General features: G+C 40.6%; 1 protein-coding gene across 4 annotated transcripts in view; it reads left to right on the top strand.

The window, feature by feature from the left end:
- tp63 (tumor protein p63) overlaps nucleotides 1–24,954 on the top strand; it is a 266,101-nt gene that overhangs the window by 100,896 nt on the left and 140,251 nt on the right. For all 4 annotated transcript variants that reach the window (XM_048604513.1, XM_048604514.1, XM_048604515.1 and 1 more), the window contains exons 2-3: nucleotides 7,043–7,168; nucleotides 21,111–21,243. In XM_048604513.1, coding sequence (XP_048460470.1) covers nucleotides 7,043–7,168; nucleotides 21,111–21,243 — 259 coding nt within the window. The remainder of the gene's footprint in view (nucleotides 1–7,042; nucleotides 7,169–21,110; nucleotides 21,244–24,954) is intronic.

The following is a 24,954-nucleotide window of genomic DNA, read 5'->3' as shown; positions in this document are numbered from 1 at the left end:
AGATTATATAAGTTAGGCCTGTTTGTCTAGACTTTAGAGGTTTAAGAGGTGATCAGATTGAAATCTTCAAGCAATCAACAGGGAAGGACAAGGCAGATAAAAATAAACTATTTACACTGGTTGGGGATTCTAGAATTAGGGGGCATAGTCTGAGAATTAGGGCCATACCATTCAGGAGAGATATTAGGAAGCACTCCTACACACAAATGGTGGTAGATATTTGAAAGTATCTTCCACACGTGGCTGAAGATGCTGGATTAGTTGTTAATTTTAAATCTGAGATTTTTTTTTCTGTCAAGCAAAGGTATTAAGGGAAATGAGCCAAAGGCAGGTATATAGAGTTAGGCCACAGATCAGTAATGATCTCATTGAGTGGTGGAGTTGGGTCATGGGGCTGCATAGTCTATTCCTGTTCCTGTATTTATATTTTTTTACTTGTCTACCACTATTCACAGCTGGAGGGCAGATTGATGATCCATTGGTTGTGGGATCACTTTGACTTGCATGCTGCTTCCATTGGGTACTTACTGGAATCCTACCAAACAGCCTGGATGATGAAGGTGATCATTGCTTCCCCTGTATGGATGAGCAAGATGGCCTTCATCTTACACAATGCAGTACTGCGTTAGTGCTCACTATCGAATGTGCCGAGACTTCATATGCCTGCATCAGCCTACAGGAAGTTGAAACCCTAATGTTAAAGCACTCCCAATTTGATCTGATTTATTGCTGTCACATGTACCTGGGTATAGTGAAAAGTTCTGTTTTGTGTGCAGTACAGGCAAGTCATACCACACAAAGTACATTAGGGTAATAGAACAGAGTAAAGAATACAATGTTACGGCTGCAGAGAACAACATTAAATTTAAAATTTGAGAGGTCCTTTCAAAAGCCTAATAATAACAGGGAAGAAACCGTTCTTGAATCTATTCATGTATGTCTACAAACTTAAGGATCTTCTGCCCAATGGAAGAGAGTATAAGTGGGGTGGGAAGGGTCTTTGATTATGTTTGTTGCTTACCTGAGGCAGTGGGAAGTGTAGATGGATTCAGTGGATGGAAGGCTAGTTTGCATGATGGACTGGGCTATATTCGTGATTCTCTGTACTTTCTTCCAGTCTTGGGAAGAGTAGCTGCCAAACCACACAGTGATGCATTCAGATAGAATGCTTTCTATGCTGCATCTACAAAAATTGGTAAGAGTCTTTGTGGACATGCTGAATGTCCTTAACCTCCTGAGGAAGTAGAGATGCTATGTTTTCTTGACCATTGTGGGTAGACCAGGACAGATTGTTGGTGGCCATCACTCCCAAAAGCTTGCCGCTGTCAACCATCTCCACTTCAGCATCATTGATGCAGACAAGAATGTGTCTTCCACTCTGCTTCCTAAAGTCATTGACCAGCTCCTTCAATTTGTTGATGTTGATGTAAAGATTGTTGTCTTTACACCATACCGTCCAGCACTCAATCTTTTTCATGTTCTGTCTAGTTGTCTGAGATTCGCCCTACAATGGTGGTGTGATCAACAAACTTGTAAATGGATTGGAATTCGGCCACACAGTCAGGTGTATGCATGTATCTATGTAAGGAGTATAGTAGAGGGCTGAGTACGCAGCCTTGCGGGGCTCCTGTGTAGAGGATTATGGTGGAGGTGGTGTCATTGCCTTTTCTTACTAGTTGCAGTCTATGCGTCAGGAAGTCGAGGATCCAGTTAGAGTGGGGAACAGAGACCTAGGTCCTGGAGTTGAGAGATTAGTTTGGAATTATGATGTTGAAGGCAGAGCTGTAATCAATAAGTAGGAGCCTGATGTAGGTATCCTTGTTATCCAGACATTCCAGGGATGAGTGTAGGACCAGGGAGATGGCATCTGCTGTGCACCTGTTGTGCCAGTAGGTGATTTGCAAAGGATCAAGGTAATTTGGTAGGCTGGAACTGATGTGAGCCATGATTAATCTCTCAAAGCACTTCATGATTATGGAAGTCAGAGCTACTAGATAGTAGTCACTGAGGCACGCTGCATGATTTTTCTTTGGCATCACGATGATAGTGGTCGTCTTGAAGTAGGACTTCAGCTTTACCTTTATAAAACATGGGCTTTCTGATTGTATAAACACGTCTCTAGAGGGATCTGCACTTGCTTCACTCCCTGAGATGTGTGAGTTGTGCATATGGATAAGCAGAAAATATTGAAAACAATTCCCGATTTATTATTGTAATATGTAAAATGACACTTTTTAAAAAAAAAACTCCTTAATCATGTGACTGGTAGTATAAGGGAAAAAGAAATCACTGCTTCATTTTAGCAATTATTCCCCTTATTCAAGTGATTGTCATCACTGTTCACTGCTATATGTTGCATAGTTTTCAGACTGGCTAGGTCTGTGTTGTCTGTGGGTAGGCTCAGAGTTGGTGCCATCTGCACCAAGCTCCAATCAGTGGCTGTAGCAAAAAATAAAGCAGCTTACAACTTGCACAGCTGCTAACTGAACTTTCAGAGGCTGCAGCTGACAGTGACCGAGACCACTCAAATAAGATGGACCAGCTAGGCACTGCATCTTCAAACACTATTAGAAGGTATAGTATGATGTGAGAGAGAGAGAGATCAAGAGTAGGGCAGTCAGGAGTTCTGAGGAAGATAAAAGTTGATTTGTATTCTAGCAGTTATTTTAGAACTATTTGGTAATGTTATGCATACAAGGATGCAGTAGAAGTGTCCGCTGAAAGATAATCAATAATATGTAAGACTTCAAGGAGATTTTATAAATGTAAATTAATAAATCCCTGCATTGAAAATAACGTGTATTAGAACTGTGTTTAAAAGCTACTCCTTAAAGCTGCTTGAACAAATTGCTGATACAAATGAAGATGAAGTAAAGTTAACTAGACTTCAGGGATTTGCCCTTCCATTCTGAGCTTTCCAGAATAATCCGGGGGATGCAGAGAGTGGTGACTCAGTTATATTTTCATGTGTTAATTTGGATGAAGGTTTATGTGGCTTTTTAAATATTTTGACACACAAGTACAGTTTGAGGCTAGTGTGATGTACATGGACTAGTTGATGGGATGAGGGGACACAGAGAATGGTGGTCAGAGTTGGGTGAGGAGGTACGTTTGTGTATGTTGGAATTGGAGGTGGGGAAAGTAGAGACCTGGCATCACTGGGTCGGTACATATAAGGATGAATGATGGCATGTGGTTAGTTCTGGGGCTTGTGTGTCCAGTGGTTTTGTTGGTAAGAGGACTGCGGAGTATGGGAGTGAGCGTTGGGCCATCAAGGCTAAGGCTGGGGATAGTGGGCATGGCGCTGGAGTGATAGGGAGGATAGGTGTGGAGTTGACATGACTGGAGTGAGGGGATTTTGTGGGGCTGGTATGATACAGATGCCCTGTGAGGCCACTGAAATAGGGGAAGATAGGCATGGGTGTGATGGTGATGGGTTTTCTTGCCTGGTGTGACAAATGGATGGGAAAGCAGGAGGCCGCTGTGATGAGGAAAGTTGGATGGAGGGAGGGCTGTGGCTGGTATGTTGGAATTGGGGGGTGTTTGACACACAATGGCCCGGTGTGAGGTGTAGGCTGCTGAAAAAATGCTAGAATATCAGAGAAATCCTCAATTTTAATTCCTTTAAAGCAATCTAATATAAATATGGAATTTTGATTATAAATAGACACTGAAAGCAGTTCTATAAAGATGCTGTTTATCAGTATGAGTATACTGAGCTTATACTTGTAGATTACCTGAGGCATTTTGAGTGGAAGGAGTCCCCTGAGTTCCGTGAGATGAGTTTTTGTTTTGCACTGTACGCTTTGTTGTGAATATATGTTCATTTGCCTTTTTTAACTTGTTAATTGAACAATACATAGACTTAATGGAGAGAAAGTATAACTGCTAAGCTGGCACAGAGACATGGAAAATATCCCCTATATCCCTTTCTTTAAAAGTTTTATGAAATATTTAAACTTTTCCTGCTTTTCTTTTCTCTTTGGTTTAATTAAGTGTGGCTTGTATCACCAAAGTGTTAAAACTATATCTAGTGGAACATTGTTCTTTTTAGCCTGACAAGCTTTAAAATGTAAGGCTCAGCTGCCAATTAAGTCGGGGGGAAGCGCTCATGAATATTGAGAATTTGGATCTATAAACTTGAAATTAATAAATGATCCAATTTACACTTCAGGTATTCAGAAATCATTTAGAAAAATTTAGTTAATTATGTATGAAATGGGTGTAATGCATTCCTTGGTAGGTTTGAGGGCCAGGAAATAAGAGCTATGTGAACATTTTGTACATACGTTGGTATGCATCAGAGGGTTAGGTTACATGAAAGGGAAGATGTGGGTAGGACTGTGGAGAGTAAGGGAAATTCCAGAGCACAGTGGAGGGGCACATTCCTTCCAGAATAGTGCCCGGCGTTTCGATTGACAAATGTAGTGAATGCTCTGGCGTGACCCTGGGACATCACAACAATGAATTGTGGGGTAGGGTGGGGAAGGAACTCTAAAAGCAGAGTTCTCTCATTAACATTGCATCATGACAGGCTAGTGATTTGTGAGAATTTGTTTTTTTTCTCCCCCCCCTTGGCTGTTATGCAAGTGTTAATTCCAGTGGGGTGCAGTTCCACGGGGATCAACTCGCAGCCTGGAGTGCTGCCTCCCAGGGATTAACTTCCAGTTGCATGTCAATTCCCCATTGGGGCCTTGTTCCACAGGGATCGGGTGCTTTCACTAAATGTCATGGTATTGTCCAAGTAGCCGTTACTTAGAATTGTGAATGTCCCATACTTCCTTGAATGTTTAACTGCTATGGGGAGAGAAATTATCAGTGCTCAGGGTGCATTTGCCATCTTGATGAGTATAGATTGGTGAATCCTTCTTAATAGCATGAACATTGCTGACTTCTCCTTTCCTAACATAGGGACATGGAGGAGGACCATTATAATTAATTTCCTTAATCCAGTCCTGACCCAACTACAGCAGACTCATTCTCTCAGGTTCACACCTGGGATGATTCAGTGACCTACTGAGCTATTGTGGAATACATAAATTTTGAGAAAAAGCCCATGGAGGCATTTCGTAAATGCATCCCTAAGGACATTTGTGAGGAAAGCAGAGCTGAATTGGTAAATTCGGTTAAATGATAGGTCAATAGAGATGCAGTGGCAGACATTTTAAGGTGATACTTCAGAATATATGGAATAGATACATTTCAACAAATAAGGAAAGGAAAGCTGTATTATGAGAGAATATGAACAAGTCATGTTTAGTTTGTCTTATTGTTGAAATATTGTTTTTAGAAACTTTGAAGAGGACTCTGTCATAGCGAAAGTTAATCTGATTTGGGTTAATTATGTAAATAACTACATTCAGAGGGAGAAACAGGTGGTAATAGGTGTGGACTAAGATGTGTGAATAGGTACAGACATTTCTGCTATAATGTGTATTTCATTAACGTGAATTGGCTGTAACACGATTTGAATAGTGGACGCTGTTTGGATAACACAAACTTTCTGCTGTACAGGCATATTGATTTTTCTGTAACAATTTTCATATAATGTGATTTTCTATGGTGATTTTTTATGGCACGAGGTCACAGAAGAATGCAACTATCGTGTTAAAGGAGAACTACCTGTAGGCAATATGTCTGTCCACAAGGGAAAGGTTTCACCAGCAAGCTCAGAGCTGAATCGACACTGGGTGCTGAGTAGGGTTAGGAGCTATGAATTTAACATGTTTCATTTTCAGAATGAATCTGGAATGAGTGAAGATTGGCCTCTGATCTCTAGCCTGCTCCTTCTCCAAACGGCTGTTAGAAGTTTCGCAAAATCAAAGAAGTTATAAAGAACGTTTTGCAAAACACTGGTTCAGTCTCGGCTAAAGCATCATATCCATTCAGTATTCCCACATTTGGAAGATCTTTAGAGAGGGTGCGGATAAGTTTGATATAATTATTGAGGAACTAATGTAACGAGGATAGCTTAGAGATGCTGAAGTTTGCTAAAGAAGATTAAGTGATGATTTGGTACAGGTGGTCAGAATTATGAGGGATCGAGACAGTAGGTGGCACAAAACTGTCCTAGTGGCAAAAGAATGGAGAACCAGAGACACACATTTAAGGTGAATGGCAAAATGATCAGAAGCGACATTTGGTAAACCCTTTCCTTACACAGTTAAGTGGTTAGGTTTTGGAACTGGAATGCAAATCCTGAGAACTGGAGGCAGGTTCAGTCGTTGCAGTCAAATGAAATTGAATAAGGAACCGAGCAGAGAAAATTTGTAAAGTTGAGTTGCTCTTGCAGAGACTAGGTACAGACTCATTAGGTCAAATGATCTCTTTCTGTGCTGTAACCTGAATATGATTCCATGAAGCTAGAGAATGGGATGAGATGACTCGTGGAGGAAAGAAATAATGTTGGTTTATTGGACCCAACAGTTTCAGTGCTAGAACACCGTTTGATTGTAACTCAGGTGGACTGCAGCAAATTTTCAAAATCTACAACCAGTTTCCATCAGACTTTTAGATTTTTAGATGTGGGATCATTTTATATCAATTTCAGTATGTCTGGGATGTAACCCACATTATTGCCTAGATTTAACATTGGGACTGCATGAATGGTTCTCCATTTGTTGTGAGTCTTGTGTTCTTGTATCTGCTGAAGATTGTTATTTGGCTTTCAATGGAAGGAGAGGAAATGCAACAGGTGCTGCTAGTTCTGTTGCATGTGACTGAATGTAATATCAATAAGGTCCTCAGTCAGTGTGCATTGACTTCCTGTAAAAGGGAATGAGGATCACACATCTGGAAATGTAATTCTGAAAATAACTTGGGCTCTTCTGCCTTCCACAAATGTCAATGATTTTTAGTCACTTCCCTGCACTATTTTTAATTGGAGATCTGTTGGACCAGTACAGTGAAGTTGCATGACTGGCTTAAGTATGCTTTGGCCCATCTGGAGCTGGTCACTGTTAGATTTGTTATTATTGTTCTAAGAATTTTAATTCCTAATTTTTTTTACTTTTCTCTCTCTATTTTCTTTTCTCCCTTACAGATTGGTAGATCCAGCGGCTCATTTCTCCTGGGTAGAGAGCTGTTGCCATTCCACCATGTCACAGAACACTCAGTCCAGTGACCTGCTTAACCAGGATTGGTTCAAGCAGCTCTTTGAATTAGCACAGTGAGTGATTAATTACTCTATTACACAAATGACTTAGAGCAAAGGATGTTGTGTGCTTACATCAAACATATTGACATACATCTAGCTGGATTATGGTGATTCTCGGTGCATCAGACTATAAGACGCAGAAACAGACGTAGGTCGTTTGACTGATCGAGTCTGCTGGACCTTTCAATGAGATCATGGCTGATCTGAGTCCTCATTCCGCTTCCCTGTTTTAATTCCATAACCCTTGATTCCTTTGTTTAACAATCTGTCTTTCTTAGCCTTATTGACTCGGCCTCTACAGCCCTCTGCTGTAAATCGTTCCACAGATTAGCTACTCTCAGAAGAAATGCTGCCTCATCTCTGTCTTAAATGGGTGACTCCTTACTCTGAAATTATGTCCTCTGATCCTAGACCCTCCCATGAGGGGAAACAGCCTCTTTGCATCCCCCTGAGTATCTTGTGTTTCAATTAGGTCACCTCTCATACTTCTAAGTTTCGGTAAGTACAAGTTAAACCTACCTCTCCTCAAAAGAAAATCTCCCCTGTCCTACAATTCACATAGTGAACCTTCTCTGGACTGTCTCCCATGGCAATGCCTCCCCTTAGGTAAGGAGACCCAAAACTGTTCAGTGTTCCACATGCGTGGTCTGACTAATGCCTTGTATAGTTTGAGCAATACTTTGCTATTTTGATATAACAGCAAAATACTGCATATGTTGGAAATTTGAAACAAAAATAGTGCTGGAAAAACTTAGTAGATCTGGCACCATGTGTGGAGACAGAAATAGAGTGAATCTTTCAAGTCCAACATGGTATCTTTTCCCTATTTTAGTATTTTGCTCCCTTTGAAATAAAGGCCAACAATCCATTTACCTTCCCTTTTACCTGCTGAACTTGAGTGCTAGATATTTGTGGTTCGTACATGACCACTAAATCCCGCTGTGCTGCAGCTTAATGCAGTCTTTGTCCATTTAATAACATACAGCTTCCCTATTCTTCCTTCGAGTGCATAACCTCACATTCCCCACATTTTGTTCCATCTAAATTTTTGCCCACTCACTTAACCTGTCTATATCCCTCTATTGACTCTTTGTGACATCCTCATTGCTTGCCACTTATTTTTGTCATCCACAATCTTGAGAATAGTATGTTCCCTGTGGCACACTGCTAGTTACAGGTTGCCATACTGAAAATACCCACTTTATCCCAACTTTCTCTTATTAGTTAGCCAATCCCCTCTCCATGCTAATATACTGCCTCCAACACCTTGGGTGCTTATCATATTAAGGAGCCTTATGCCATAGTATCTTATCAAACGCCTTTTGGAAATCCAAATTTAATATGTCTTCTGCTTCCCCTTTATCTATCTGTCCTGTTACCTTCTCAAAGAGCTCTACAAGCTTCCTTCTTCTTTTCCTTCTTTCTGAAACGTGCTGACTCTATTCCATTATGTTATGTATTTTCAAATGCTCTGCTGTTTCATTCTTTATTATAAACTCTGATGTTTTCCCAGCGAGCTGTTAAGCTAACTGGCCTGAAAATACTTGTTTTTTTTTATTCTCTTTTGAATACAGTTAAGGTTTACAGTGACAGCCCTCCAGGTTCAGAGAGTGAGAACTGTTTACAGTGACTGGCCTCCAGGCAGTGTCTTCAGCTCAGTGTGTAATGTTTAACTACTGTACATTAGATGAGGGAATCTGTGTATTGGTAAATGAAATAATTGTTAGAATAAAGAAATGTTAAATTGGGCATAAAAGAAAAATGTAGCATTTTACTTTCTGTAAGTCTGTAGTGGCTCCTCCATGTGGGGCCAGGTTCTGAGGGGATAAATGTTGCCTGTGAGACGCGGTCTAACTGGTGAGGATTGCTAGGAGCTTTCTGCTATAGATCTCGGTTAGCAGTGTGACAACGGGAGAGACCACATGTTTGGAAGGTTTTGACTAGCTTCCAGTCTGAGAGGGCGAGAAGATGCACCAACATGGCACCAATTCATTTGTGTAGTGTACTGTGTAAGTAGTGTTATAATGAATCTTGCAATGCTGAGTGAGATTTCTGATCCTAATTAGTTACCAATGTTAAAGTGAAACAGTGCGAAACGGTTACTTTAAAAACAGACCACCAGAAAATGCCAGAGAAAGGCCTTATTCTTCTTGCAGTCTGGCCTTTCTTTCAGTCTCTCAGCTAAGTTCCATCTTATTGCAAAATGCTGGAATAATTTTAGATTTTGGAGAATTCCTTTGATCAAAGTCATAAATTTATTTTTACATTTGGTCATTCAGCCCATCCCCAAGTATGATTAATGGGCAGTAGTTTGGGAAAGGAGATAGATGTGCTTGACTGCCACTGCTGTTCCTAGCTTCAGCATATTTGAATAATGTAGTCTGTGCTTCTCTGAGAATGTAATGTTCTACATGCCACTTGTTTGGATTTTGCAGTTCTGCCACCAGTTGGATGGATCTGAGATCAGGGATGGAATTTACCAGTTGCATCCATGGCAAATCGACATCAATTAGGAATGCCATGGCAAGGAGCCTACATCATAGCAGAGACCTGTGGTCATAACCACCAAGTAAATTGGCTGTTTATTCAGAATTCCTGCAATCCTTAGATTTTCAGCTATTCCATGAATGTAAGGCTAAGTGTGACTGCAGTTGCCCCATTTCAAAATCCCTTTCCTTTGTAACAGAAGCAAGTCTCTCCTTCTGGCAAGTCGGGGCATGTAAACCTTTCCATCTCATTCTCGTGTGTTGCTGTGCACTGTTATCTCTTACTGAGTAGGTTTTACTTCTGATCCCTGGCAAAATTTGATAGAACCAGATTGTTGAAATTAAATGCAAGTCTATATGCTAGATCTTCACTATATAACAGTGGAAGTGCACCTGGGAATGCATTACTCTACTATATTAGCAATTTAAAACATTACTGGATAATTTTGATATTGCACATCATTGGTCTGACTTTTTTAAAAGAAAGTAAACTACTTCATATCCTTGTTATCTGTTTAACCTCTTCTCCAGGTATTGTCAGGCTAATCCAGAATAATTGAATTATCTTATTTAACCTTGAGCTGCACTTTTGATTCAATGTTCTGTCTGCCATAAATGCTAGTGACTTCCACTAGCATAACGACTGCCTCAGACCCTGCTTTACCCTTTCCGTTGCAAAACATTTGCTGTTCAAATCTCAGTTTGTCCAAAACTCAGCCACTTATATCCTTTCCCCTACAATCTAAGGCTCTCCTCCTTGAGCCATCCCTCCAGCCACTCATTCATCTGTTCTATCCTTCTCAGTGTGGCACTGAGAGTAACCCTGAGCTTGCTTGCTTAGAAGTCCTGATTTTCACCTTCTTCCCTAACTCCCTGCAGTCTGTTTGAAAAATCTTGGTTCTCTCACTTCCTATGTGTCTGGTCTCTGATCATGATCTCTGGGTGTTTTCCATAGGCGAGAAAGAGTTTGCAAGTGAGGTAGACCCACAAAGAATTCCCTCACTACCCTGCTTAATGCAATTCTTCAATTTGGTGGTCACCTATTCGGTTTGCTCAAACTGCAGGGTGACCATCTCCTGAAACCTGCTATCCATGAGCCTCTCAGCATTGTCAATGTAGCATTGTGCCCCCTGCTGCCACTCAAGCTCCAAAATCCAAAGCTCAAGGTGCTCCAGCCAGAGGCACCTCCTTGTACCCGTGGTCAGTCAGACTGCTAGGAATATCTAGAATTTCTTGCATGGTGCAGGTGTGAGTTTCCCAGACATTCCTTAACTCAATAGATAGTTGGACCCTTGCATTTATTTTACCCTTACTGACTTCCAAACCCACAACCACTTACATATAGAAGGGCAGCCAGTGCATGGGAACACCAGGTTCCCCTCCAAGCTACACTGAATCCTGACTTGGAAATATATCACTGTTCCTTAACTGTCGTTGGGTCAAAATCCTGAAATTCCCTCCCTAAAGGCATTGTGGACTACAACAGTTCAAGAAGGCAGCTCACCACCACCTTCTCAAGGGCAACCAGGGACAGGCAATAAATGCCAGTCAGCCAGAGGCACGCATGTCCCATGAATGAAGAAAAATGTATAGGCTAGAAAAAGCTTGTCTTTGTTTATGTCTGTCAAACAACCAGATTCTCTCAACTCTATTAAACAAAGAAATTTAATTTTGAAGTTATAAGATACTCATGATGTAAAAGCTTTAATGTGTAGTTACTGTTTTAAGATAAATCTATATCCAGTCATAAAAAACGAGGGAATTTACCCACCTGATCTCCTGTGATTCATGCCTTGATTTTGTTCAAGCACTTCTGCTTGTCAGGCATGCCGGTGCGTCAGCTGGTGGCACTTCTCCACACTCGTGACTCCTTTTAACCTTGCCTCTGCTGCTCCTGTCCCACATGGTTCCTCTGCTGGTTTGTGTGCTACTGAGATACTTTCCTCTTGCTGCTTCTTTTAATGCTTCTGACATTTTTAATAATGGTTTCCAAGATTTCCCTATGCCAGATGCTACGCTAACTGGCCTGTAGTTTCCCACTTTCTGTCTATCACCTTTTACAAATATTTGCTTCTTTCCAATCTCGGGAGTTTCTGAAAATTAAATCCACTGCATCAACTGTCTTAGTAGCCACTTCTTTCAAGACCCTAACCTGAAGTCCATCAGGTTTTTGGGTGCTGTCAGTCTGCAGCTCCAACATTTTACATAGAATCACTTAATTCCCTGATGAATAAGTTTTCATAAGTTTCTCCCTCCCGTTTCCTGACATTGCTGCTCCTGAGATATTACTCTTATCACCTGTAATGAAGACAATTGCAAAATGCTTGTCCAGCTCAACTATTGTCTCTTTGTTCCATTATCAGTTCTCTAGGCTCATTTGATAGTTAACTGTTTTCTTTTATAAATATCTATAGAAATTCCTATCTGCTTTTATTTTTCTTCGTTTACTCTTGGGCTATAATTTTCCCTGTTCATTAATATTTTAAAGATTCTGTGTCTATCTTGTATATTCTGCCCAGTATTCGGACTTCAAACTGTCTTTGCATAATTATGCTTTTCCTTTATGTTTGAGACTATCTTTACCTTTTTACATAAGCAATAATCTTTTGGGTCCATCCCTTACAATGTTTTCGATTCCTTTGAATTTATCAATTGTTTTCTAAAATATCCCCTTTAATATCTGCCGCAATATCTGTGTAGACTTATCTTTTAACTTGATTAGCAAATTCATCTTAGCAAGCCCTCCTTTTGTGTCCTTGTTCCTTTTTGTTTAAGTTGGGGAACAAATATAGACCTTGACCACTCTTCCTTCCATCAAACTGAATGTAGAATTTAATTATGTTACGGTCACTGCTGTCTAGGGGGCCTTCATTGTGACATCATTTGTTAATTTTTTTTTGTGTAATATCAGACCTAATATAGCCTAGTCTCTGGTTCTAGAATATGTTGTTCATTGTCATGGAGTCGTAGAGATTTACAGTACAGAAGAAGACCCTTTGGCTCATCCTGTTTATCCCATTCAAAAACAGCTTCTGAAGAATTCTAATCCTATTTTCCAACACTTGGCCCAGAGCATTCTATGCCTTGGTATTACAAATGCTTTTACATCTAAATACTTTTACTAAATACTTGTTCTGAGAAACTATCCCAAAACCATTCTATGAACTCAACTGGACTACTTTTGCACAACTAGCTTTCTAGTCTATATGCTGTTTAATCTGTCAGGATTGTCATGCCTTTCTGACTAACTCCCATTACTTTTTCTTTTCTGATCCACCTTACCATGTTGTTATTGTGGGGGCCTGTACACTGCTCTGACATGTAATTTCTTGCCTTTGTCATTTCTCACCATGATCTAAATCCATGTCCGTGTTTCTTGAACTTGGGTGTTCTTCCTTATTGTGCTAACAGAGCCACCCCTCCACCTTTTCTAGTTTACTGTCCTTCTTAAATGCCCTGTACCCTTCATGATTCAGGTCCCAATCCGTGTAGTCCTGCAATCATATCTCTGTACTGGCTCTGAGTTTGTACTTATTTCTATTTGTGCTGTCATTTCATCTGTTTTGTTTGAAATACTATGTGTATTGAGATACAAGGTCTTCAGTTTTATTCCATTTTCATTTTATATCCTCTAAGCAGATGAGCTGCTTTATGCTATGATTTATGGTTCTTAAAGTAGTGTCTGTTCCTTCCCGTGATGCTCTGTGTAGTATTTGCCATATTAACACCTTTCAATTTTGTCTTGACTTTATTCTTCAATTTATTATCTCTCCCAAGTTTGATCCCTTGGCCTCACTATTTAGTTTAAAATTTTCTCTACTTAGCTTAGTATGTAACTTGCAAAAGCACCAGCCTGAGCACTGGTCATGATGTGGAAATGACAGTGTTGGATGTTGTACTGGTGTGGATCATGTCAGAAGTTACACAATGCCAGGTTATAATCCAACAGGTTTATTTGAAATCACAAACTTATGGAGTGCTGCTGCTTTGTAAGGTGAAATCTTCAACTGATCAAGGAGCAGTGCTTTAGAGATAGTAGGAACTGCAGGTGCTGGAGAATCGGAGATAACAAGGTGTAGAGCTGGATGAGCACAGCAGGCTGAGGAGCAGGTCTAGGCCCGAAACGTCAGCTTTCCTGCTCCTCTGATGCTGCTTGGCCTGCTGTGTTCATCTAGCTCTACACCTTGTTATCAAGGAGCAGTGCTTTGAAAGCTTGTGATTTCAAATAAACCTGTTGGACTGTAACCTTGTTTCTTGTGAGCACTGGTCAGGTAGAGGCTGTCCCAATAGTTCAGATCCCATTTTGCTCAGTACTGGTGCCACTGTCCCATGAATCAGAATCCACTTCTCCCACAGCTGTCTTTATGTCATGGCTTCATCTCTGACCTGATTTGGTTGGTGCCATTTTACACATGATTCAGTTCATAACCTGGAGGTTGTGACCATTTGCAATTCTGTTTCTCAATTTGGTGCCTAGATCCTTGAACTAACTAAATTAAGCTAACCTAAAGAGATGTCCCAAAGTCTTTCTGTAAGCATATGAGTGGTAGAAATAAGTGGTAACAGACCAGAAAGGGAATTTACACCTGGCAGGAGGCATGGCTGAGGTGTTAAATGAACGCTTTACATCTGCGTTTACCAAAGAGGGAGTGGCTACCCAGGTCATGGTGACAGACAAGGAAACTGTCACTAAAAGGGTTCAAAATTTGATAAAAAGTGTTGGATAGACTGTTGGTACCTTAAAGGTGATAAGGCAGAGGACCAGATGAGATGCATTGAAGGATTCTGAATGACTGTAAGACCAGTTAGTTTAACTTCAGTGATAGGGAAGATTCTCTAGATAATTATTTGGGATAGAATTAGTAGTCACATGGAAAAAGTAGGGTTGATTCGAAAGAGTCAGTGTGGATTTCTAAGGGAGGGATGGTGCTTAACTAATTTGCTGAAGTCTTTTTTTTGAAGAGGAAACAGGCTTGATGAGGGCAATGCTGTTGATATAGTGTACATGGGCTTTCAGAAGATGCTTGATACAGTTCCCCACAGCAAACTTGAAAGTTGTATGTGATGGAATAAAAAAGTGAATAGAAGTGCAAGATTGAGTGATAAGGAATAGAGTAATGATCTATGGATATTTGTCTATGGAGGAAGGTTTATATTGGAGTTCCCCAGGGATTGATATGATACCCTTGCTTTTTCTGATGTATATTAATGATCTAGATCTTAGTGTGTAGAGGACAATTTCAAAGTTTGCACATGATTCGAAACTTGGAAGAATTGTAAGCTAAGAAGAAGACAGTGTAGAGCTGAGAAATGACATAGATAAGTTGCTGGAGTGGGCAAATTGGTGGCAGATTTCAGTTTAACAGATGTGTGAAGTCGTGTGTTTTGGCAGGAAGAACATTTGAAAGACAATATAAAATAGGGACAAAATTTTAAAGGGCATACAGAAGGACATTGGTGGATATGTGCTCAGATTATTGGAGACAGAGCAGGTGGAAAGAGTAGAATAAGGAACTTGGTAACTGTGGCTTTATCGGGGTATGAAGGACATGATCAAGGAGTTTGAACTTGTATAAGACACTCGTTAGACTTTGCCTAGAGTATTACATACAGTTCTTGGCACCACATTATAGAACATGTGTGAACGCATTAGAGAAATTGTAAGAGTGGCTTCAGGAATAAGAAATTCTATTTATAAGGATAGATTGAAGACCTTGGAACTGTTGAAGAGAATATTGCTAAGAGATCTAACAGATGATTTCAAAACCATGAGGGGAGTGGGGACAAACACCTTATAGGAGGATCAAGAACAAGAAGGTATGGATTTTAAAGTGATTTGTAAAAGAAACAAAGGCGATATGAGGGAAAAAAAACTTCTACACATGACAAGTAGTTAAGATATGGAATGTACTGCCTGGAAATGTGCTGGAGTTAGTTCGATTGAGACATTCAACATTGGCTGATTATTTAGGTAAAAATAATGTGCAAAAATGAGGAAAAAACAGGTGATTGGCACTGGGTAATGTTCACTTGAAGAGCCAGTAAAAACATGACAGGTTAAATGGCCTCTTTCTGCACAGTAAGATTCTGTGACTATGCAGAGCCTCTTTCTTTGCCCTGCCTCAATTGTTGCTACCTACGTGGGCCATGTTTATTAGGTTTTCTCCCTCCCACTGCAACTTTCTCTCCAACCCTGAACAAATTTCCTAAACCCTGGCACTGGCCAAGCAATACAGCTGCCTGAAGTTTACACTTTTCTACAGAGGGTTGTGTCAATCCTTCAATTATAGTATTCCCTACTACCACCATATTCCATTTTGCTTCCCAAAATTGAACTTTTTTCTTTGAACCAAGGTGCCCCATGGTCATTTGGCTCATCTTCCCAGCAGACCCACTATCATCAAAATAAGCTGAAAGAATTTCAAAACAAACACAGAAATTGTTGGAAAAACTAGCAGGTCTGGCACCATCTGTGAAGGGAAATTGGTGTTACGGAGGAGTAGTTGACACCTCACTGATAATTAAAACTGAAACAACCAGAGAAGCTTGCCTTGCCTCACAATCTGTCAAAGGAACTATGAAAAGTGGTATAACCTGCCTCTCGCACCCCTCCATCCTCCAATCTGTTATAAAAGAATGGTTAAATGAAAGAAATCCCTCATACTTACTTTATAAGCAACAAGTAACAATTTATCTATCTAACTCTAACTGTGAACAAATTAACAGACTACTAACAAACCAAACAATTTTCCCCTTAACTACTAACTATTCCCAAATAAAACAGCATTCTAATGATATGCAGTTCCAATGGATACAAATCCCATTTATATAAACCAAAATAATTTTTTAAAAAAAACTTAATCTCTCAAAATTACAGCCAGGATAAGTCTTCCAGAATGTTCTTTGCCTTCTCCGCTGTCCTCCTGTCAGGAACACCTTCCTCTGTCGAATTCTTGTCAGAAATATTAGCTAAGAGTGCCACAGTACCTTTGTTTAGATGGTGCTTACTCTGAGAGCTTAGAGATTTCTGTGAGAGCCAGTGATTTTTCTCTTTCTTTAGAGCTGATTTCTGTTGAGAGCTGTTCTCTTAACGGATGGCAGTTTGCTTTCAAACCAATTTTCAAATGTCCTCGTCTTTTATATTCTTGATGACCTAGTAATTTCTTACAATAAGAGTGGTCCTAGGTTGTCAAAACCATCAGATTTAAATTTGATTGGGTTTTGGTTTCTAGGGCCTGGTTTAAATTAATTGGCTGATATTAAAACTGCCTTCATAACAAAACAAGATTACTGCATAGGTTGCCAACCATGCAATCTTTTGATACAAATGTTTCAATTTTGATAACTCTCTGTGCCCCTACTGCTGCTTGCAGACATTTTCTTTAAATCTCCAAGCCTAGCTAGCAATTTGAGTTTGTTTCTGACTTGCAGCATCCACAGTTCTTGCAGTTTTGAAACAATATCAAGTCTGTTGAACATTGGCAAAAGGTGAGGCCCCTTTCTCCTTAGTCCCCTAACCTGCCTCAAATGGCTAAAATGGAGAGCACATAGACTGACCAGTCAATCCAAGTTTTCTGCAGGTGTTCTTCCGCTGCTCCGCATTTGACCTTTAACTGATCCTTCTATTTCTTTCTCTGTCATTTACTTTTGTGGCTTCCCCATGAATGCAACTGCGCTGGTTTTGTCCACCAGTTCACGTGGCAATGATTCTGCATACTTGCTACCGTCTAGGTAAAGTTTGAATGTTGAAAAAGGCCAATCTTCTCTGGAATATGGATTTCAACATTCAGACTATCCAGAAGAATTTCAGGCTTATTTTCCCAAAGGTCAGGACAACCAAGGACACTTTTGTATTTGTTGTCAATGTTTCTGATATTGCAAAATGCTGTTTTTGGTTTTGTGATAAAGCTACATCTGCCATAAAATCAAAGAAGCAGGAGTAGGCAATTCAGCCCTTTGAGCCTGCTTCACCATTCGACATGATCAAGCTGATCATCCAATTCAGTATCCTGTTCCTGCTTTCTCACCAGTCCCTTCAATCCATTTAGCTCCATGGACTATGTCTAACTACTACTTGTAACCACTTCCTTTGGCAGCTGACTCATCACTCTCTGGATTTTAAAAAAAAATTCTCAGCTCAATCTTAAATGGCCTGTATCCTTAGACTGTTCTAGACTTCTAGTCATTTTGAACATCTTTTATGTGTTTACCCTAATCCTGTTAGAATTTTATAGATTTCTATGAGATTCACCACCCTCCCACCCCCTGTCATTCTTGTAAACCTCAGTGAATATAGTCCTAACCGATTCAGACTATCTTCGTAGTCAGTCCTGTCATCCGAGAATCAGTCTGCTAATTAAACCTTTGTTGCATTTCCTCTTTAAATAAACACCAATCCGTAGATAAGGAGACTAAAACCGCACGCAATGACAATTTAAAAGGGGTTTTCCAGAAAGGCAGGATTGGTGCCTGTTGTTATATCGTGGGATAGTGATTTTTTTTTTTAATTCATTTACGGGACAAGGGCATCGCTGGCTCGGCAACATTTATTGCCCATCCCTAATTGCCCAGAGGGAGTTCAGAGTCAATCACATTGCTGTGGGTCTGGAGTCACATGTAGGCCAGACTAGGTAAGGATGGCAGTTTCCTTCCCTAAAGGACATTAGTAAACCGGATGGATTTTTCTGACAATCGACAATGGTCATCATTAGACTCTTAATTCCAGATTTTTTTTCATTGAATTCAGATTCCATCATCTGCTGTGTTGGGATTCGAACCCAGGTCCCCAGAGCATTATCTGGGTCTCTGGATTAACAGTTCAGTGGTAATACCATTAGGCCATCACCTTCTCGATGTGCCTGGGTGTTTCAGTGTTTGGAGAAGGTTGTAGTGATCTTTCAAGGAAATGCTAGCATATGCAATGTCACCATTTTGAGGGTTTTTGAAAGGAGTTTCTGGGAATCTAGCAGTGCATATTGTGCATCATTGGGTATTGGACAATGCATTATGAAGACTATGTGCATTCCTACAGGGGTCCCTGATAGACTCTGGGTAATTGTATGATCTGTTGGTGACTCTGTCAATCTGGATGGATTTTGGTCTGTGACACCAGCTCTAGGAACCCTTTATTTTGGAATAAGCCTTTTTGTGTGTTCGGACAGGTTCCTGAGACCCTGGACATCAAGCGTACGTTTGATTGGGTGTGACATCAAGTTCCTGTAGCAAGACAGCAGTCAGCTGGAATTGTGCAAACCCTCTGCTTCATTGGAGTCTGATGATGTACAAAAGATGATGATTGTTGAGGTTAATCAGCTCAGTCCCAGAACATCACTGGAGAGGTTCCTTAGGTCCAGCCATCTTTAGCTGCTTCAACAATTACCTTCCCTCCAGGATAGATTCAGAAGAGGGGATGTTCTCTGATATTTGCACAGTGTTCAGCACCAATCATGACTCCCCTAATGCTAAAGCAGGCTGTTCCTATATGCAGCAAGTCCTGGACAACTTCCAGATTTGATCTGATAAGTGATGAGTAATATTTGTGTCACACAAGTGGTAATCAGTGACAGTCTCTAATAATAAGGAATCTAACCATTGCCTCATGACATTCATTGGCATTGTCATTGCTAAATCCTCCACTATCATTCGAGTTACTGTTGACCAGAAACTGAACTGGACCAGCCATTTAATTACTGTGGCTGCAAGCTGGTCAAAAGTGAGAAAGTGTGCAGCAAGTAGCTCATGTGTAACTCATTCACCAAAGCCTGTCCGCCAGCTCTAAGTCAGGAGTGTAATGGATTTCTCTCCACTTGCCTGGATTGGTTGCACCATCCAGGACAAAGCAGCTCACTTGATTGGCACTCAGTCCAGCACTTTACACATTCACACCTTTCATCACTGAAGCCCAGTTACAGCCACATGTACCAAGTACAAAATGCATTACAGCAACTCACCAAGGCTCCTTGGCAGCAGTTTCCAAATTCGTGACCTGTATCACCTAGAAGCACAAATACAATCAATACAAGGGAGCACAATCGTCTGCAATTTCCAAGCCACAGATTATCCTGGCTTGGAACAGATCCTTCATTGTTGTTGAGTTACAATCCTGGAACTCCCTTCCTAATGGTTCTGGAGGTGTTCCTGTGTCCCAAGGATTGCAGAAGTTCATGGTGGCAGCTCGCCACTTTGCTCAGGGAAATTAGGGTTGAGCAGTATACCCCAAGAATGATTTTTTTTTTTGTTTGAAAAGCTTTCAGTTTGGGGAAAAAAAACCTAAGAATTGTTTTGTATTATCTAATGCACGATCCAACAAGACACAAAACAGAATAAGAAATTTGAGTCGGCAAAGAGAAATCCCCATGTGTGATGAAGGGAACCACCCCCACCCTCCATGGCATAAACTAACACATTCATTTCGCAGAGGCTGGTGTAGCAAGATATTTTATTTTCAGCATTCTACATGACATTTTCACAGGAGTTATAGTTAGTAATACTGGCTGATATTAGGAAGCCTGTCATGAATTATAATCCAATTCGGAAGTCAGGCTGACATTTCAAGTCAAGATGAAAATAATCTTTGTCTATTGTGGTTAGGTCACATAACGGCCAACAAATTGAATAAGAAGCAATGATGTTTGCACAGTTACGAGTATTTGTGTATTATTTCTGCACAATTCTGCTTTTAGGTCAGCCTAGAAATGTCAGTCTCGGTACCTTATGTGGCGCATTGCTCTCTGAATCAGAGGTCATGGGCTTGGGTTGCACTTCAGCGACTCCATACAATGTAAACTGACAATGCAGTACACTATTGGAGGTATTGCTTTCCGGTTAAGTGTTCAACTGAAACCTATATCTGCTATCTCAGGATGAAAAGATTGCATGGCTGCCATCTGAAAGAAGAACAGGAGGAGATCTCCCTAGTGTCCTGTCCTAGATTTATCCAGAAAAAAAAAATCTGTAAAACATGGTTATGATGCACACTGATCTGCCCTGATTCTTCAAAATGGAGCTTTGGTTTGACCAGTTGGTTTATTTCCATGTATTTTTTGTTTAAAAAAGTTTTCCGTTTTACAAAAACAGATGTTCTGCTTATTACTGCGTTCTTTGTGGGACCTTTCTATGTGGTCCAGGTCTTCTCAGTGTTCTAGAGCAACATGTCCTCCAAACAGCGGGTCATTCCTTCATTTCTGTTTTTGAAACCTTTCTGTGCACCAATTCACTGCCACAATTTCCTGTACTACAGCAGACACCCACATACAAAAGTGCACAACTCTGCTGCTTGACATGCAGGGGTGTTAGGAGCAGAGACTTGCTGAGTGACCCTACATGCAGTTGATCCTGACTTTATGCCCAGAGGCCTGAATTAATAATGCAAAGAATGAACATTTGCATTGAAAGAACATTTTGCAGTTTCAGGCAGGTGTGAATAAGTAAGTTTTACCCTGACATGATTGTTCATTTCTATTTTGCAGACCAGTTTTAAATGTCCAGCCGATTGACCTGTCTTTCAGCGATGAACCACATGAGGGGGTGCCAGGCAACAGAATTGAAATCAGCATGGATGTGGTACGCATGCAAGATATGGAACCCTTGGACCCAATGTGGGTGAGTGTGGGCTTATTCTAGTGCTGGTGATAACTTATTCTGTTAGTATATTCTGTTGGTACCAAGATGTTCACTCTTCTGGCTTTCATCATAATAAGTGACTTAAATGTAATAAAGGCTGTGTTTGAAATACCAATTACGTCTATACCTAGAAGCATAGAAGATGGGAGAAGGCCATTTGGCCCTTAGAGCCTGCTCCGCCATTCTTCATGATCATGGCTGATTGTCCAATTCAGTAGCATAATCCTGCTTTCTCTCCATAACCTTTGGATCCCATTCGCCCCAAGTGCTATGTCTAGTCGCCTCTTGAATACATTTAATGTTTTGGCATCAACTACTTCCTGTGGTAATGAATTCCACAGGCTCACCACTCTTTGGGTGAAGAAATGTCTCCTATCTCTGTCCTAAATCGTCTTCCCTGAATCCTCATATTGTGACCCTTGGTTCTGGACACACCTACCATTGGGAACATCCTCCCTGCATCTACCTTGTCCAGTCCTGTTAGAATTTTATAAGTCTCTGAGATACCCCTCATTTGTCTGAACTCTGACAAAAACCATCCCAACCTAGTCAATCTCTTCTCAAATGTCAGACCCGCCATCCCTGGATTCAGCCAGGTAAACCTTCGCTGCACTCCCTTGAGAGCAAGAGCATCCTTCCTTAGAAAAGGAGACCAAAACTGCGCGCACAGATAGGTGTGAAACTGTGACTAAATTTTATCTCAGTTGGAATGACTCCAGACACTTTAAAAATGATGGTGGCATTCTATTTTTGGCACTCTAAGACACTTTCTTTGATTACCTTATCTGATAGCCTGATAGTTATTTGATCTGGTGCAAGGGGAGTTTTGTCATGTTTCTTGTCTCATTAGCAAAAATTCAGCTGTTCTCTAATTGACAATGTACATCGCAATGGTTAGGGCGATTATGTGCGACATAATTGTCAGGAATACTAGGATGACTAGCCCCTGATGATCTGGAGGTTGGAGTGAGATGGGGCATGTTCAGTGGTCCCCCTCCAGGTTTAGGATTGTCACTTGTGAGTCAGGGGTTCAAGGTTCCAGTAGGGTGGTCAGGATTCAATCTGTAGGTGATAGTTTATTGGCCAGTAAACGTGTGTAACTGGAGTGGTCAGTGGCCGGCCTGGGATTTGTGGCAGATGAAGTTGTCATTCACATGAAGACCCAGGACAATTCTTCATAATCCTGATTAAACATCACCATCAAATCAAGAGACTGACGATCACATTGCTCCTCAATGTGCAGCAGGAAGTGTATGTGGTTACCTGGGTCAGGCAGAGGGAATATTGTGAAGTTCTAAGACCAAACAAGTCGGCACTGTAGCTCAGTAGTTAGCACTGCTGCCTCTCAATGCCAGGGACCTGGGTTTGATTCCACCCTTTGGCGACTGTGTGGAGTTTGCATGTTCTCCCCATGTCTGTGTGGATTTCTTTGGGTGTTCCAGTTTGGTCCCACAGCTCAAAGATGTGCAGGCTAGGAATAGCTATGGGAAATGCAGGGTTATGGGGGAGGTTGGTTGGTTTGGGTGAGATGCTCTTCAGAGTGTTGTTGTGGACTCGATGGGCTGAATGGCCTGCTTCCACGCTGGTAAGGTTTCTGTGATTCTGTAAGTTTTATGTTGACAGGTCTGTAATTGCATGACTTGTCCTTAACGCCAATAAACTGTCATCTACAGATCTAATGCTGGCCACCTTGAACGCCAGATTAACAAACAACCATCCTTTTGGGCAAGGATGTGATGTTTACAATTTTCTCCAGTCTTCTGTTACTTCCGCTGAGTCTAGGGAAAACTGAAAGATTGTGGCCAGTGCCCTGCACTTACCCTTCAGGGAGAGCATCAAAAAAATCTGTCTCTCCTCTTGTCTTTCTGTCAATGTTCTCTCACTTCCTTAAACATTCTTATGTGATGTAAGTTGTGTGATTTATATACATTTTAACATAATTTATTTTTGCATTTTGGCTTTTCTGTGTCCTAAGGGGTTTAATGATAACTTCATTTAACTGAAGCATTTCTATAGCCATGGTTGCTTCGTTTAAAAATGTAGGATTAGAGACAGTCTTTCAGTAGAGTAATGCGGTTTGTTTATGTTTCAAGAGTTAATGAACAAACAACGTAATGGTGTAATGTGTTAGACTTTCAGAGAGGAGATTCTGGAATTTTGTTTTGGCATGGGGAAACGCCTATAGCTTGAGGGGGGAAAGGTACATTTGGTCTAAGGTGATTTGCAGAGTTTGTATAAAATCCTAAAAGTGGAGAACATAACAGAGTTAACAAGTTGAGTTGATGTGATCCTTCAGAACTGGAAGGGATAGAACATTGTGATATTTATGCTGTTGACACAGGAGCAGGAACAAGCGTAACAGATAGTAAAGGTGCACAGAACAATAGATAAGGGACTGCTAATGGTGTTAAAGGAGTGATACAGATGTAAAGTAGGTGTTACACAGTGACAGGCCTGTCCCAATCAGTACTGCAACCCACTATTAGACAGTGACAGAACTGACTCCGTATACTGCATTTTGCAGTGTAAAGACCGCTTCTTTTTGTTTCCTTTAGTGTTGGACAGTAGACTAAAAATGAAGGTACTGCTTTAAGCTCAGGAGTCCACAAAAAGACGGCTGCTGTTTTAAAAAACATGGTACTGAAGTGCATTAGAGTTGTATATAATGTTCCATTGTCCCAGAACAGTGAAAGCAAAAGCAGACACTAGAAGATGTTGGGTTGGAAACTAAGGGATGGTCGCTTGATAATGACATTTTGATTGGCTCCTGACCAAGTAATCGTAGTTTGTGTGGGGCCAGTGTATCAGAAAACCACTTACCCTTCAGAGAAAGCATCAAAAAAATCTATCTCTCCTTTTGTCTTTCTGTCAATGTTCTCTGCAAATCCTCTGTTGAAGGAAGAATAAACCACAATAAAAGGATGAATTCTCAACCAGTGAATGAAAGAGAACATCAGTATGCAGACAACCTTGTGTCAATAGAAAAGAATTAAAGGAACTTAGAAGAACCCAAAAGAACCAACTTCTCAGCTCCTGTACACCTCACTGGTGCTGCCAAATTAAGTTTCCCTGATTTTGTTTAATCTTTTCCACTCTTAATTTCTAGATCTTGTCTGCCTATGTGTCTGCTGTATGTCGGTGGGAATTTAAGAAGGTGTACGGTTTAAGTTGTAGAGTTAACAAAAATTAGTGTTTCATATTTCCTAATTGCCATTGATTAAACACAGACTGTTCAGAATAAGCAGTTATTTTCTTGTTAAGTACAGTGTTGTCTTTTAACCTGAACTCATCACTTGGGCAAAGTGGGGATGTTGAATAGTTTGACTAAATCTTTTAACAGTTATGACAACTCTAGGAACAGTGGGGCTAAATTTCCAATGCACTACCTTTACTCTGCAACCATTAATTAGTCCTGTCACGTTACACAATGCCATGTCTTGTAACCTTGTTCTTTGGTCCATTCCAGGACATGTTTTAAGAAACAACCTTGAGAATATACTATGAGCTGTTCATTTAGGCCAAGCTGATTTTCTAATTTACATGTAGATTAAAGTCACCCGTGATTATTGCTGTCACTTTATCAGGAGCACCCTATGTTTTTTTTTGGTATGCTTCACCCTGTTCCTGTAAAGGGACCTGAAGATTAGTAACTTGTTTCCCCTATTACTCTTCAATTCCATCAGCCCAGTG

The sequence above is a fragment of the Rhincodon typus genome, chromosome 13 (genome assembly GCF_021869965.1).
Source record: "Rhincodon typus isolate 14 chromosome 13, sRhiTyp1.1, whole genome shotgun sequence".
Classification (NCBI taxonomy): Eukaryota; Metazoa; Chordata; class Chondrichthyes; order Orectolobiformes; family Rhincodontidae; genus Rhincodon; species Rhincodon typus.
The sequence above is the reverse complement of the archived record's forward strand: the minus strand, read 5'-3'. Positions and strand labels throughout refer to the sequence as shown.